General features: G+C 46.6%; 1 protein-coding gene across 1 annotated transcript; it reads right to left on the bottom strand.

The window, feature by feature from the left end:
• Positions 1-12,265: 12,265 nt before the first annotated feature.
• On the bottom strand, positions 12,266-13,222 carry LOC144275152 (olfactory receptor 6N1-like). The gene has a single exon (XM_077834299.1). It carries the CDS (start codon positions 13,220-13,222, stop codon positions 12,266-12,268), a length of 957 nt encoding a protein of 318 aa, XP_077690425.1.
• Between the last annotated feature and the right edge of the window lie 2,317 nt (positions 13,223-15,539).

Raw genomic sequence — 15,539 nt, forward strand, 5'->3', positions numbered from 1 at the left:
AAATCCCCCCTCATTCTTCTTTTCCATAGACTAAACAATCCCAGTTCCCTCAGCCTCTCCTCATAAGTCATGTGTTCCAGCCCCCTAATCATTTTTGTTGCCCTCCGCTGGACTCTTTCCAGTTTTTCCACAACCTTCTTGTAGTGTGGGGCCCAAATCTGGACACACTACTCCAGATGAGGCCTCACCAATGTCGAATAGAGGGGAACGATCACGTCCCTCAATCTGCTGGCAATGCCCCTACTTATACAGCCCAAAATGCCATTGGCCTTCTTGGCAACAAGCGCACACTGTTGACTCATATCCAGCTTCTCGTCCACTCTAACCCCTAGGTCCTTTTCTGCAGAACTGCTGCCTACCCATTCGGTGCTTAGTCTGTAGCGGTGTATGGGATTCTTCCGTCCTAAGTGCAGGACTCTGCACTTGTCCCTGTTGAACCTCATCAGATTTCTTTTGGCCCAATGCTCCAATTTGTCTAGGTCCCTCTGTATCCTGGCCTTACCCTCCAGTGTATCTACCTCTCCTCTCAGTTTAGTGTCATCTGCAAACTTGCAGAGGGTGCAATCCATGCCATCCTTGAGATCATTTATGAAGATATTGAACAAAACCTGACCCAGGACCGACCCTTGGGGCACTCCACTTAATACCAGCTGCCAACTAGACATGGAGCCATTCATCACTACCCGTTGAGCCCGACAATCTAGCCAACTTTCTACCCACCTTATAGTCCATTCATCCAGCCCATACTTCTTTAACTTGCTGGCAAGAATACTGTGGGAGACAGTGTCAAAAGCTTTGCTAAAGTCAAGGAACACATCCACTGCTTTCCCTTCATCCACAGAACCAGTTATCTTGTCATAGAAGGCAATTACATTAGTCAGGCATGACTTGCCCTTGGTGAATCCATGCTGACTGTTCCTGATCACTTTCCTCTCCTCTAAGTGCTTCAGAATTGATTCCTTGAGGACCTGCTCCATGATTTTTCCAGGGACTGAGGTGAGGCTGACTGGCCTGTAGTACCCCGGATCCTCCTCCTTCCCTTTTTTAAAGATGGGCATAGATTAGCCTTCTTCCAGTCGTCCGGGACTTCCCCTGATCGCCATGGCTCTGCAATCACATCCGCCAACTCCTTTAGCACTCTCGGATGCAACGCATCCGGCCCCATGGACTTGTGCACATCCAGCTTTTCTAAATAGTCCCGAACCACCTCTTTCTTCACAGAGGGCTGGTCACCTCTTCTCCATGCTGTACTGCCCAGTGCAGTAGTCTGGGAGCTGACCTTGTTCGTGAAGACAGAGGCAAAAAAAGCATTGAGTACATTAGCTTCTTCCACATCCTCTGTCACTAGGTTGCCTCCCTCATTCAGTAAGGGGCCCACACTTTCCTTGACTTTCTTCTTCTTGCTAACATACCTGAAGAAACCCTTCTTGTTACTCTTAACATCTCCTGCTAGCTGCAACTCCAGGTGTGATTTCGCCTTCCTGATTTCACTCCTACATGCCCAAGCAATATTTTTATAATCTTCCCTGGTCATTTGTCTAATCTTCCACTTCTTGTAAGATTCTTTTTTGTGCTTAGGATCAGCAAGGATTTCTCTGATACATTTTAAAATGTATTTAGACGCCAATAGGACTTTCAGCAGCATCTTGGGGCCTAAACCCATTTTTGGCATGTTCTGCACCTGGATGCTTTCGAAAATCCCTCTAGGCACCTCAATACCTTTAAGTACATCTGGCCTCAAGCGACCTTGGCGACACAGGAACACAAATCTCATTGAGAGGCCATGGGCCTCAGAGCATCCGTCACTTCGGAAGTTGGGTTTTCAGAGCTAGGTCCACAAAGGGACTCAGGTGCCTAGGGCCAGCATTTAGGCACCACTGAGAGCCTCAAAACACCGGCTCAGCTGACACCTGATGTCATAGGTGGCTAAATCTCTGCCACTAAAGGCCTGTAGGAGCCAGTCTCTGCCAGTGAACATACGCAAGGCCCCCTCAGTCTAGGCACTCGTCTCAGACCTCACCCCCACAGGAGCCTCAAGCTAGACGTGGCCCTGCCTGTCTCACCCGCAGGGCTCCATCCGGTAGGCATGCTCCCAACAAGCCTATCCCCAACCAAAGTGGCTGGGGAGCATGAAGCCTCCATTATAGCCCTGATCCCCGTGGCTAGGGCATTCAGCCAGGACGTGGGGGAGACAGGTCCAATTCCCTCCCACCCCCCCCAAAGAGGAGCCATTTAAACTTGGGTTTCCTTCTTCTCGGGTGAGTTCCCCGTGCATTGGCATGGAGGGCAATCAGGTCTGGGGCTCCCTCAGAGTCTCCTGAGGACATTGTTCCACTGTGTAAAACTAATTAAACATGCATTGGGCCAGAGGAGGACTCTGCAGTCCAGTGGCTAGGACACTCGCCTGGGGTGGGGGAACCCACAGTCATATCCCTGCTCTGTATTAGTCGGGGGGACTGAACCTGAGTCTCCAACAGCCTGGTGAGTTCACCCCTCCCCCCTTGGGGTTCCCAGCTGAAAATCCCAAGCAGAGGCAGTGTCGAACTCCATGGGAGAGATGGGGCTTAGGCAACACTCTAACTGATTTTTCCTCTTGGCTAGGTGAGGCAGCTCCTTGCTCCGCATGCTGATCTCTGGGGATCCCTTTCTTAGCTGCCTACTTCTCCCCATGCACCGTATAGGGAGCCTGGCTGCGAACTCAGGGCTGAGGTTCCCACTGGCTGGCATGGCACTAAAACTTGCTCATTGCAACACCAAAGTCCCTTCGTAGATCTAGCCCTAAGTCATTCTAGTGTATGGAATTAATCGAGATATCTACCCACATTCAGCAAGTAAAATACAGCTCAATTTTATTCCAACAGTCCTGGTATTGATTCCTCTTATACTTTCAAAACTTTGCACATCCTCAAAATGTTATAAGCGCATATCACCAAAAATGGAGTGAGAAATAAGGTCCACATAGCATGAGTATTACACCATCTTGCCTTAAGGGATTAAAGTTTCTGAATTCTCATAAAATCTAGACACTTACTGACAGTTTTTTCAGGGCTTCCTTGACCTCATGGTTAATCAGGCTGTATATGAAGGGATTGGCCATAGGAGTCAGAATTGTGTAGCAGACAAAGAACACTTTGTTCAGGTCTCTCAGTGTGTTGGTTTTTGGTAGCAGATACACAGTGAATGGTCAACATGATGAGGTGAGAGGAGCAGGTAGAAAATGCCTTTTGCCTCCCAGTGGTGGAAGGGATTCGCAGGGTGGTGGAGATGATGCACATGTAGGATGTCAGGGTTAATGCAAAGGAGGGCAGAGTGAATAAAGCTGCCAGGATGGTAACAACAAGCTCCATCTGGTAGGTGTCATTGCAGCAGGGATTTATTATTTGTGCAGATTCACAGAAAAAGTTATCAATTTCATTGGGACCACAGAAAGTAAATTCTAACACAAGAAATACTATTATGGGAATAGTCAAAAATCCACACATCCAAGAACCAGCTGCTAGCTGGAGGCATAAACTGCCATTCATAAGGGCTGCATAATGCAGTGGTTTGCATATTACTAAATACCAATCATAAGAGAGAACATTCTGTTGCTCCAAAGAAACCAAACAAATAATATTGTGAGGCAACCACTGACAAAAATGGTTCTGTCCTCAGTCAGGAAACGGGCCAGCATCCGGGGCAGGATGGTGGAGGTGTAGCAGGTCTTCAGGCAGGACAGATTCCCCAGGAAGAAGTACATGGGGGTGTGAAGGTGCTGATCAGCCACAACCAGCACAACGAGGAGGATGTTCCCGGCCATGATCACAAAGTAGATTGCTAGAAACAGCAAGAAGAGAAAAACCTGCAGTTTGGGGATATTCCCAAATCCCATGAGGATGAATTCTGTGATGGACGTTTGATTTCCCTGTTCCGTGTCTGCCATAGGATGTATCTGGGGGAAGCGATAAACTCTACAGTACAATGAAAATGACGTTTGTTAAACTTTAATCTATTGATTCAAATGCTTCCTCTCCTTGAGGTCACAGCCCAAATGCTGCATTGAGGACCCAGGCTGAGGTGGTGGGATTCATACAATGTAGGCTAATGATGAAGTAGGAGGCCGTAGAGTTATTCTCACCCAGTTTTCCTAGCCCGATGAGTATTCATTGTCATCATGACTGACTATGAATCGCCATTATGAATGGCAACAGATAGTCATTGGGCCGGGAATGGAGTATGAATGTGACTCTATAGCCTCTCTAGGATGTGGGAGAGCCAAGTTGAAGTCAGACTCCAAGGCCAGAAGGGACAAACAGCTGAACATTGGTTTGTTTTGGACTCGTCCCCAGCAGAAACCAGCCTCCTTGACTGTTTTTTCCAGTCCAAAACTGGAACGCCAAAGCCTTTTTAGGCAGGCATTTGTTCGATTTCATTTGTGCTGTACCATGCAGATCAGTTTTTATGCTGTTATGTGAGCATCATGGTGACACTCTGCGGATCACGCAGACCAGTCAGGGGTTCTGTCCCTGCCTGCCCTGCAACCTTGGGTGCCTTAATGCTTTGCCAGCTCTGGTAGAGCCCTGACCCCAGTAGCCAGCCCATAAGAATAAAGCTCTTGCCCTGGCTACCATCAGCTTGTGGGGTGAGCCCCCTCAAATGACACCCGCAAACCCAGAGATTAAGGGGTACCTTTCCCCCTTCTTAACAGCTAAGCTTTCCTCAATTCGCACAACAGAGACCCCTGCTGGGGTAAAAATAAACAGGAGATTTATTTCATAGAAAAAGTGTGGATTCATATGTAACCCTTCTGCCTGCCAGAGTTGGCAGGAACAAGGGCCGGGTTCAGTATCTAGGGGTTCCATTCCAATAACACAATGCAAACCGGCTCGAGCCCCCACCCAGTGACCTGGGACAAATATATACCACCCCCACTGGGCGCCTCCAAGAGGCAATACTTCCCTTCTTGCAAGCACAGAGTCTGAGTGTAGCAAAAAGCCTTTTAATAACAGAGAGAAACAATGTGGCATTATGTTGGGGAAACACCACCAACAGGATTCATAACACAACCCATGAGCAAAAAACCCACCCCAAGCAAATTGGGGCATGTCCTTTCCCTTTGGTTCTTGAGTCCAGCAACCCCAAATCACCAAAAGTCCAAAAAGTCCAACGACCCAGAAGTCTCTGTCCCTGGTCAGGGCAGCCCCAGAGTTCAAAAGTTTATCTGCAGAATTTTACCTCCCAACCTGGGTGGAGTTGGGGGTGGGGAAGAGGTAAGGGGCACCTTACGTGATCTGAAGCTGACTACCCTGCAGCTCCATATGGCTTAACTCTGCTCCGCTCCACGAGCCACTCCCCTCCGCTCCACCAGCTGCCCCACGAACTGCTCCACTTCCCACAAGCAACTCCTGCCATCCCATGAACTGCTCCACCAGCCGGTCCACAAGCCACTCCACCCATCCTACAAACTGCTCTAGAATACATCTTCAGGCTCCCCCACTACTTAACACAACACTCAGTGATTTCAGCTCTTAGTCAGTTTAGCTCTTTTGTGATTTCAGCTTGTAGTAGGGGAACCTCAGTGCTAGTACACCATTAGCCCAAAATGAATTCAGCTCATCAGCTTGTAACTAGACTCCTAATAGAATCAAAATTAGCTCTGATATTCCACAGTGGAGAAAGTACAATTAGCATTTAAGGCCCTCACCAGGGGGACCATACTACTAAGTATTAATACCTGTCCCCAACCTCTTGTTATTCACTGGGTTTTGGAACCCATGACCCTTGCCTAGAGAGTGCTGCTTAGTTGATGGTGAGTCCCCCCATCATAACAAAAGGCCAAGTACAGTTCCACTGTCCTTGATTCCCATAATCAGGGTAACAACAATTTATTTTTCCTGCCCCAATAACAGAGAAACTGGGGATCCCACAGCAACCAAAGTGACCATTTGGGCAGCTATGGCCTCATTCTAGGAGGGGTGGGTGTCCCTATGCAAAGGAGATCAGCCCCTAAAGTTCTTCTCCACAACTTGCCACATCTCACCACCAGATGTCAGGGTGGAGCTCATCCTGACTCTGATTACACATAGATGAAATAGCAAGGGAAACAAACCCATACAAGCCATGCAGAAAAAACAGAGATGCAACATCAACCTTTAAAATTTCAAATTAGATAAAAATCCCTTTTCTAATAAAAGCCTTTCCCAGCATATTCCCTAACTGTAGGGGGATTCAGCATGTCACAGACAGCACCCACCAAGCGGCTGTCCCTCAGTTACTGGAGAGATTTCACATGAAACCCCTTCAACAAGATTTTCAGATTGTTCCCCCCATGGCTTGGTCTCAGACTAGGGTGGCTCATGGTTAGTCAGAGCAGGGGAAATGCCCTGTACTTGATCACCAGGATGTCTCAGTGTTTTCCCCTTAAGTGTAAGGGTCCACCATTTGTCTTTTTCTGGGTTGTACAATGCCAGGTGCTTTGAGCTAGTCACATCTGGGGAGGGGCGGGCAGCCCCTCTCTACCAGAATGGCCACTGCGAGGTGGAGCTGAAATTGTAATAACCTGTGCTCAGAACCTATATGCATACTCATAACCACAGTCTGTATACATATCTCAGTGATTAAGTTTAGAGCATTACAAGATTTTATCAACAACCTTACTCAACATATTTTTATGTACAATACCACAATATACAATCAGTTGGTTTAACTGCTTGTTTTGAAACTTTCTATTCTCCCCTTGAGGTGTCTGAACCCTGGTTGCCACAATCAGGGATTAACTTTTCAAATTCTCTACCAATAGATATTGTTGATTCAAACTGCTTAGTGAGATTCTGAAATGGCATGATAAAAATATCCATTAAAATCTCCACTAGCAAACTTATACGTTTACAAGGGATAGAAGCTTACAGGATTTAGAAAACATGCTAACTATCATGTCTAAAGTTTGTTCACAATTCCTTGTTCTTCCTCCCATAATTTTGAAAGATTTACAGAGAGAAAAGGAAAAATGAAAGCCTGTTACTTTGCCACATGATAATTTTTCAAAGTTTGAGGAAGTTTCAAAAAGTGTCATAAATATAAAGGGAAGGGTAAACAACTTTAAAATCCCTCCCAGCCAGAGGAAAAATCCTTTCACCTGTAAAGGGTTAAGAAGCTAAAGGTAACCTCGCTGGCACCTGACCAAAATGACCAATGAGGAGACAAGATACTTTCAAAAGCTGGGAGGAGGGAGAAACACAAAGGGTTTGTGTCTGTCTGTATGATGTTTTTGCTGGGGACAGAACAGGAATGGAGTCTTAGAACTTAGTAAGTAATCTAGCTAGGGATGTGTTAGATTATGATTTCTTTAAATGGCTGAGAAAATAGCTGTGCTGAATAGAATGGAAATTCCTGTCCGTGTGTCTTTTCGTAACTTAAGGTTTTGCCTAGAGGGATTCTCTATGTTTTGAATCTAATTACCCTGTAAGGTATCTACCATCCTGATTTTACAGAGGTGATTCTTTTTATTGTTACTTCTATTAAAATTCTTCTTTTCAAAAACTGAATGCTTTTTTTTCCATTGTTCTAAGATCCAAGGGTTTGGGTCTGTGGTCACCTATGCAAATTGGTGAGGATTTTTACCAAACCTTCCCTAGGAAGTGGGGTGCAAAGGTTGGGAGGCTTTTGGGAGGGAAAGATGTTTCCAAACAATGCTTTCCTAGTAAAATAAACCCAGATAAATGTTTGGTGGTGGCCGGGGAAGTCCAAGGGTAAAATAGTTTGTACCTTGGGGAAGTTTTAACCTAAGCTGGTAACAGTAAGCTTAGGAGGTTTTCATGCAGGTCCCCACATCTGTACCCTAGAGTTCAGAGTGGGGGAGGAACCTTGACAGAAAGTTACCAAGTGACAAAAAGGAAAAAAAGATGGAAAAGAGCAAGGGGAAGTGACACTATTTATTTTCTAGCACACCACAGTTTAAAAACAAAATCACCAGAAGTTTAAAAAAAATGCTAACTTCTTCCTGATTAATGGAAGTAACTTTCAAATGTCAACATTTTTAATGAAACTGGTTTTCCATTTTCCAATCAATACTAGTGATCATTTAGCAGAGAGAGAGAAAGAGCAACCTGATTGCCTAGGTAGCTTCTTGCCAATCTGTTGCTGAAGCAAAGGGGACTCCTCTCAGCAGTCCTTCAGTCTCTCTAGCAGCTAACTTACCTAGTGGCTGAGCAGCTCTCTGCAGCTGTGGGGAGGCCACTGATCAGTCCCAGCTGAGCAGGCAGGCAGTATCCCTATTAACTCTTTAGTGGTATCCCCTGACAGACAGGTTCAGTCTCGGTGCCTGGCAGCAGCAGCAGGATGAGGGATAGCGCTCACCTGAGACCCCAGGATGTTCAGCCTCCAGTAGATGAGCTTGGATCTCTCAGTGTTGATGACCAGGAGTCAGGTTCTTCTCTCTCACTTCTCTCCAGAAATTGGGTTCTCTCAGTAAAGAGACCCACGTGGCCCTGAAGAGACAAGCAGTTGCTGAGATCTCCCTTGGAGAATGGTCTCCTCTCTCCATTGACAGAGCACGCTCGCCTCCTCAGATTTGTATCCTCTGAGGGAGAAGGTTGTGTCTCCCCTGATGCTACTTTTGAGGGGCATTTCCCGCCACCGAGTGCGGGGAGCTGCCGCTGGGTTTGCGACACAGACGGCACAAACACCAGGGCTGGTGAAATCAGCCGGCTTGGCCCAAAGTTCTCTCCTCTCGGGGAGAGTCTTCTAGCCCAAACGGTAATCGCAGCCTGGGCCTCCTGGTGCATTCACTCCTAGGGCAGCCCAGTCATCTAGTCCACCAGCGATTTACTGGGACAAGACCAGGTGCACGGAGCAAGGATCTTCCACCATAAGCCAGCTTCAGCTGGGGACCCTACAGGCTCGTCTATACAGGGGATAATGTCAGTACAAATACACCACTGTCACAATACTGGCAAAACTCCCCATGTGGAAACCCTTATTCTGGACTCCGAGCCCCATTTTCTGCTTCAGCTGCTGGCACATGATGGCATATATCACATTGGTAGATGTGCAGGTGAACGAGCCCCTGATGGTGTGGCTAATGGGATTAGGTCCTATGATGGTGTCACTTGAATAAATATGTGGACAGAGTTGGCATCGGGCTTTGTTGCAAAGATAGGTTCCTGGGTTAGTGTTTTTGGTGTGTGGTTGTTGGCTTCAGGTTGCAGGGCTGTCTGTAAGCGAGGACTGGTCTGTCTCCCAAGATCTGTGAGAGTGAGGGATCATTTTTCAGGATAGGTTGTAAATCTCTGATGCGCTGGAGAGGTTTTAGTTGGGGGCTGAAGGTGATGGCTAGTGGCGTTCTGTTATTTTCTTTGTTGGGCCTGTCCTGTAGTAGGGGACTTCTGGGTACTCTTCTGGCTCTGTCAATCTGTTTTTTCACTTCAGCAGGTGGGTATTGTAGTTTTAAGAATGCTTGATGGAGATCTTGTAGGTGTTTGTCTCTGTCTGAGGGATTGGAGCAAATGCAGTTGTATCTTAGAGCTTGGCTGTAGATAATGGATCGGGTGGTGAGCCATCAAGGGCTCGTTCACCTGCACATCTACCAATGTGATATATGCCATCATATCAGATTTATTGATTGATTGATTTGGCTGAAGACTTTCTCAGTAATGGTATCCCACATTTGGACAAACTTTGTCATGAGAAGAGATATGAGATGATGTGAATCAAACTATGTGTGTCTTTGCAACAAAGCCCAATGCCAACTCTGTCCACATACTTATTTAAGTGACACCATCATAGGACCTAATCCCATCAGCCACGCCATCAGGGGCTCGTTCACCTGCACATCTGCAAATGTGATATATGCCATCATGTTCCAGCAATGCCCCTCTGCCATATACATTGGTCAAACCGGACAGTCTCTACGCCAAAGAATAAATGGACACAAACCTGACATCAGGAATCATAACATTCAGAAACCAGTAGGAGAACACTTCAACTTCTGTGGCCACTCAGTAAAAGATCTAAGGGTGGCAATTTTGCAACAAAAAAGCTTCAAAAACAGACTCCAAGGAGAGACTGCTGAGCTTGAATTCATATGCAAACTAGATACCATTAACTTGGGTTTGAAAAGAGACTGGGAGTGGCTGGGTCATTACACATATTGAATCTATTTCCCCATGTTAAGTAGCCTCACACCTTCTTGTCAACTGTCTAAATGGGCCATCTTGAATATCACAAAAGTTTTTTTTCTCCTGCTGGTAATAGCTCATCTTAACTAATTAGCCTCTCACAGTTTGTATGGTAACTTCCAACTTATCTGTATGTATATCTATCTCTTACTATATGTTCCATTCTATGCATCCGATGAAGTGAGCTGTAGCCCACAAAAGCTTATGCTCTAATAAATTCGTTAGTCTCTAAGGTGCCACAAGTCCTCCTGTTCTTTTTCCCATTATTGTATTGGCTACTGAACTCTGCTGGTCACTAGTCAGTATTTCTGACACTCCCACCAGCCCCATTTCCTCTACTCTGCTGCCATCTAGTGTTGATTTCTCAGCATGACAGCCTGTTGCTCTTCTCTCCTCTAGTGGATTCTTCTCTCTATAGCTGCCTCTTTCCTGTTCTTGACTCTCATGTCACGTGGTGGCCCTTTGTTTAATATAACAGCCCATAACTCACTCCATAACATCTGCTATTATCCACCTTTCACTATGCAGCACAGAGGTCCTCTTCTCTTCAGTGCTCTCTACTCAGCACGTACACACCGTTATACAGCTTCACCTCCCTTTCCATTGGTCCTTTGGCAACATAACTTCTCCTTTCTTGCCCCTCCACTTTGGCTGCTGTTCATCGGACAGCACAGCTGCACCTGTCCTCTCTGCCCTCTTGGGGCCCTAGACAGCATAACTGCATCTCTCCTCATTTCTTACCTACTGCTAGGTGGGTGCTGTTTCAAACTAAAGCCACTGGGAACAAAATCGTACAAAAAATGATTGCAACATTAGTGGCTACAAGAGCGCATACAGTGGCAGCAGCTCTCAAAGGCTTAGCAGGGGTTTCCCATCCATCCAGTGCCTTTCTGTTGATGTGGGCTCTGAGTCCAATGGAACTGCACAGATTGAAGCTACCATGACAGATTCCCAGTGGCTCTCCAGGCTGAGATTCTCAGAGGCGTGTAAGGTGATGTGCATCCATCTCCCATTTCAAAGGGATTTGGGTGACTAACTCTGTTATGTCCCTTGGGAAATCCCTTCCACAGAGTCGGAGCCCTACAATTCTCACTGGTGCCCAGCTCCCCGGCCTCTGGCCAAGCCCTGACGTGCTCCCAGTGACTGAGCCAGCACTGCCGTGTTTGGCATTGCAGGAGTTCTGCCCGTTGGTAGGTGGTTGCCGCTTTCTCTCACCATATGTTGCCTCACCCCCTGAGGAAAGGGCCCTGTGTGGAGCAGAGCTGCCTGGGGTACCTGGGGCTGACTAGACACTGTACCCTCAGAACTAGCCCTGTTGGACATTGGGCTTGTTGCAGTTAGTTTTGGGGACGCTCATTGTAACAGGTCCCCTCCCTTTGAACTGCTCTGTGCAGCTGGTGGAAGCAGAGCAGCTGGTGCCCTGCAGGGCCATGAGCAGAGTCCCTTGTCAGTGACCGTTTGACAGACCCGAGCCCCGGAACGGCCTCCATTCTACGGGTGCCCTGGCAAACCCCCAGCTGGGCCTGGACAGTCCCAGTGGACCTGACGTGTGTGAGTCTACCTCTTTGTTTGCCTAACCTCCCTGCCTCCAAGGGCCCGGTGAGCCTGGAGCTGTTGCTTTCCCAGAGCTGGTCACAGCCGGGTGTAGTCCAGATAAAAGCTATAACGCTGTTCCTGGTGAAGTGTCCAGAGGTCACTGCTGGGGCCTGGTTGTTTGCCTCCGGCCTCTGTGAGTTCAGTGAAGATGGTTGGTTTGCAGAGGGTTATGACGGTAATATGCACAATTTCAGGGGTGGCAGATTTCCCAGGCTTACGTTCCCATCTCTGCTGCACAAGGAGTTACTAGTTTTATTGTCCAAACATTTATTTTGATCAAGAATGGCTTTTCTAAAGATCTAAACAATTGGTTACAATTTTGTCTCCATTTTGCCTAGTGCCCATAACTCCATGATGGAAACATGGTTATGGCCACCTCCCTCCCTGGTCCTTCCACTGAGAAGGACAACACTGAGTGCTGAGATTTTCACTAGGACTTTTCAACTTAATTTTAATGGGGGATGATTGCTGAAATCATCCAGACAGCCTGAGGTTTTCAAAGCTAAGTTATTATCTCATAGTCTCTGCACGTTTTTGCGAAAGCCACATTTGCTGACTGCTTTCCTCAAAGCTTCCTTGACCTCTCTGTTTCTCAGGCTGTAGATGAGGGGGTTTACCAGGGGAGTCAGGACCGTGTAGCAAAGAGAGACCACTTTGATTAGGTCTCTCAGTGTATCACGTTTCGGTAGCATGTAGACAATCATTAGGGTTCCATAGAAAATTGTCACCACAATGAGGTGAGAGGAGCACGTGGAAAAGGCCTTTTGCCTCCCGGTGGTGGAAGGGATTCTCAGGATGGTAGCGATGATGCACATGTAGGATATCAGGGTTAGTAGGAATGGAGGCAGGGTGAATACACAGGCTAGTATGAAATCCGCCAGTATGACCTGGTGGGTGTCACTGCAGGAGAGCTCTATCAGTGGAATGGCATCACAATAGAAATGGTCAATTTCATTTGGGCCACAGAATATTAACTGTGATAGGAATAAGACCAAGACGGTAATAGCCCAAAGACCATTTAACCAGGAGCCAGCAGCCAACTGGAAGGAAAACCTGATATTCATAAGAGTTGAATAGTGGAGGGGTTTACATATCGCTAAATACCGATCATAGGACATCGCTGCTAGGAGATAGCATTCTGTACCTGCCAGAGACCCAAAGAAATACAGTTGTGTTATGCAGCCACTGACTGAGATGGTTTTGTCCCCAGTCAGGAGACTGGCCAGCATCCGGGGCAGGATGGCTGAGGTGTAGCAAATCTCTACACAGGACAAATTCCCCAGGAAAAAGTACATGGGGCTGTGAAGATGCTGGTCAGCCACAACGAGCACCACAATGAGGGTGTTCCCAACCACGGTTGCCATGTAGACCACTAGGAACATCAGGAAGAGAAGAATTTGCAGGTCAGGGAGATCCCCGAATCCCAGGAGGAAGAATTCAGTGATGGCTGTTTGGTTTCTGCAGTCTGCCATTGGTTGTGTCTAGGAACAATAAATCTGTGCGACTGAATTGGAAGGACACAGAGTTAAAAGTTAATCAAATCTCGTGAATTAATTCCATAAATATTCAGAAAATCCCTCCCTCTCCTGGTTACAGGCTGAAATTTTAAGGCTAAGTTTAGATTTCAGAGCCAAGTGCCAGGAAACTGAGTCTGAGGACAGAACATTGCTCTGATGGGGAAGAGGGTGTTCGACACGGATATCAGTGATTACTATAAAAGCCCATTTATCTGGTAGCCACATACTGATATGACAGATCAGATAATTTCTCTGTCTATCATATCCTATCTAGTGACATACCAGAGCTTAGCAATGATGCTTAAATGCTGTATTTCACTTCTGGCAATGGCCAGAATCATGCCATGTCTTAGGAGTAAAAATCAAACGTCAACTAAAATCTTGGACTGAGATTTTTCAATGTGGTCTAGAGTTCTTAGGCACCGTCCTGCTGTTAGATTTCTTTCCATGAATTCTAACAATATATCCTGGTATATTCAGCATTTCAGTGCCCTGTAGGAGAAGGAATAATTTTCACCCCCTCACAAGAGATCAGTTCCTGCCATAAATTATGAAGTGGAGTAAATTCTCCCTTAGTGCCTGTGGTGGTGATGGTGACATGGTGAGGGACTGGCAGTGCCTTTTCTGTTTCCCAACAGTAGCTATGTAGCAGTCATAAAATACAGCTCTTTGGAGGGTGGATCTTAGGAAGGGGTAAAGCCAGGCTGATGTGCAACCCTAACTGGGGAATGACCCTCCCCACTCCATAATGAGTGTGGGATGATAATACAGGAAAGGCACTGGGTGAAAAAAAAATGCTTTCCCTAAACTCAGAGTCTAGAAACAATCTGGCATGTGTGATCCGGGCTAGTAAGACTCTATCACCACTTGCCACCCCATTGAAAAGTCATGGAAGACGGGAGACATTCCAGAAGACTGGAAAAGGGCAAATATAGTACCCATCTATAAAAAGGGAAATAAGGACAACCCAGGGAATTACAGACCAGTCAGCTTAACTTCTGTACCCGGAAAGGTAATGGAGCAAATAATTAAGCATTCAGTTTGCAAACACCTAGAAGATAATGAGGTGATAAGTAACAGTCAGCATGGATTTGTCAAGAACAAAGCGTGTCAAACCAATCTGATAGCTTTCTTTGACAGGGTAACAAGCCTTGTGGATGGGGGGAAGTGGTAGATGTGGTATATCTTGACTTTAATAAGGCTTTTGATACTGTCTCTCATGACCTTCTCATAAACAAACTAGGGAAATACAACCTAGATGGAGCTACTGTAAGGTGGGTGCATAACTGGTTGGAAAAGCATTCCCAGAGAGTAGTTATCAGTGGTTCACAGTCATGCTGGAAGGGCATAATGAGTGGGGTCCCACAGGGATGGGTTTTGGGTCGGGTTCTGTTCAATATCTTCATCAAGGATTTAGATAATGGCATAGAGAGTACACTTATAAAGTTTGCGGACAATACCAAGCTGGGAGGGGTTGTGAGTGTTTTGGAGGATAGGATTAAAATTCAAAATGATCTGGACAAACTGGAGAAATGGTCTGAAGTAAATAGGATGAAATTCAATAAGGACAAATGCAACGTACTCCACTTAGGAAGGAACAATCAGTTGCACACATACCAAATGGGAAATGAGTGCAGAAGGAAGAAGTACTGTGGAAAGGGATCTGGGGGTCATTGTGGATCACAAGCTAAATATGAGTCAACAGTTTATAACACTGTTGCAAAAAAAGCAAATATAATTCTGGGATGTATTAGCAGGTGTGTTGTAGGCAAGACACGAGAAGTAATTCTTCCACTCCTGGGCACCACATTTCAGGAAAGATGTGGACAAATTGGAGAAAGTCCAGAGAAGAGTAACAAATACGATTAAAGGTCAAAACCTGGGTTTGACCCACATCCCAATCCTGACTCTGTCTTTGGCTCTGACCCTCGGCTTAACTCTGACTCTGATTTTTGCTTGACCCTCAGCTTGACCCTGATACTGGCTCTGACTCCTGGCTTCAGTTCTGGGATCCCAAGCTCCTGCCACTAGTCCTGCCTACCTTTGCCAAGGATTCTGGAAGTTTTCCTGGACCAGCCCTCACACTTGTACAAGGCAGGCCCTGTGGGACATGGAGGCAGTGGTCACCCCCTACCCAGCATGTTCCAAGGGGCACTAAACACGCCTGAACAGGTTGACAGCCCTCGGGGAGAACTTCCCATGGTGCGAACACAAATGGGCAGTTTTGACAACACTCCTTGAAGTAGTTGGGTTACATCCTGTCTCCGAGGGC

The sequence above is a fragment of the Eretmochelys imbricata genome, chromosome 14, assembly GCF_965152235.1.
Source record: "Eretmochelys imbricata isolate rEreImb1 chromosome 14, rEreImb1.hap1, whole genome shotgun sequence".
Lineage (NCBI taxonomy): Eukaryota > Metazoa > Chordata > Testudines > Cheloniidae > Eretmochelys > Eretmochelys imbricata.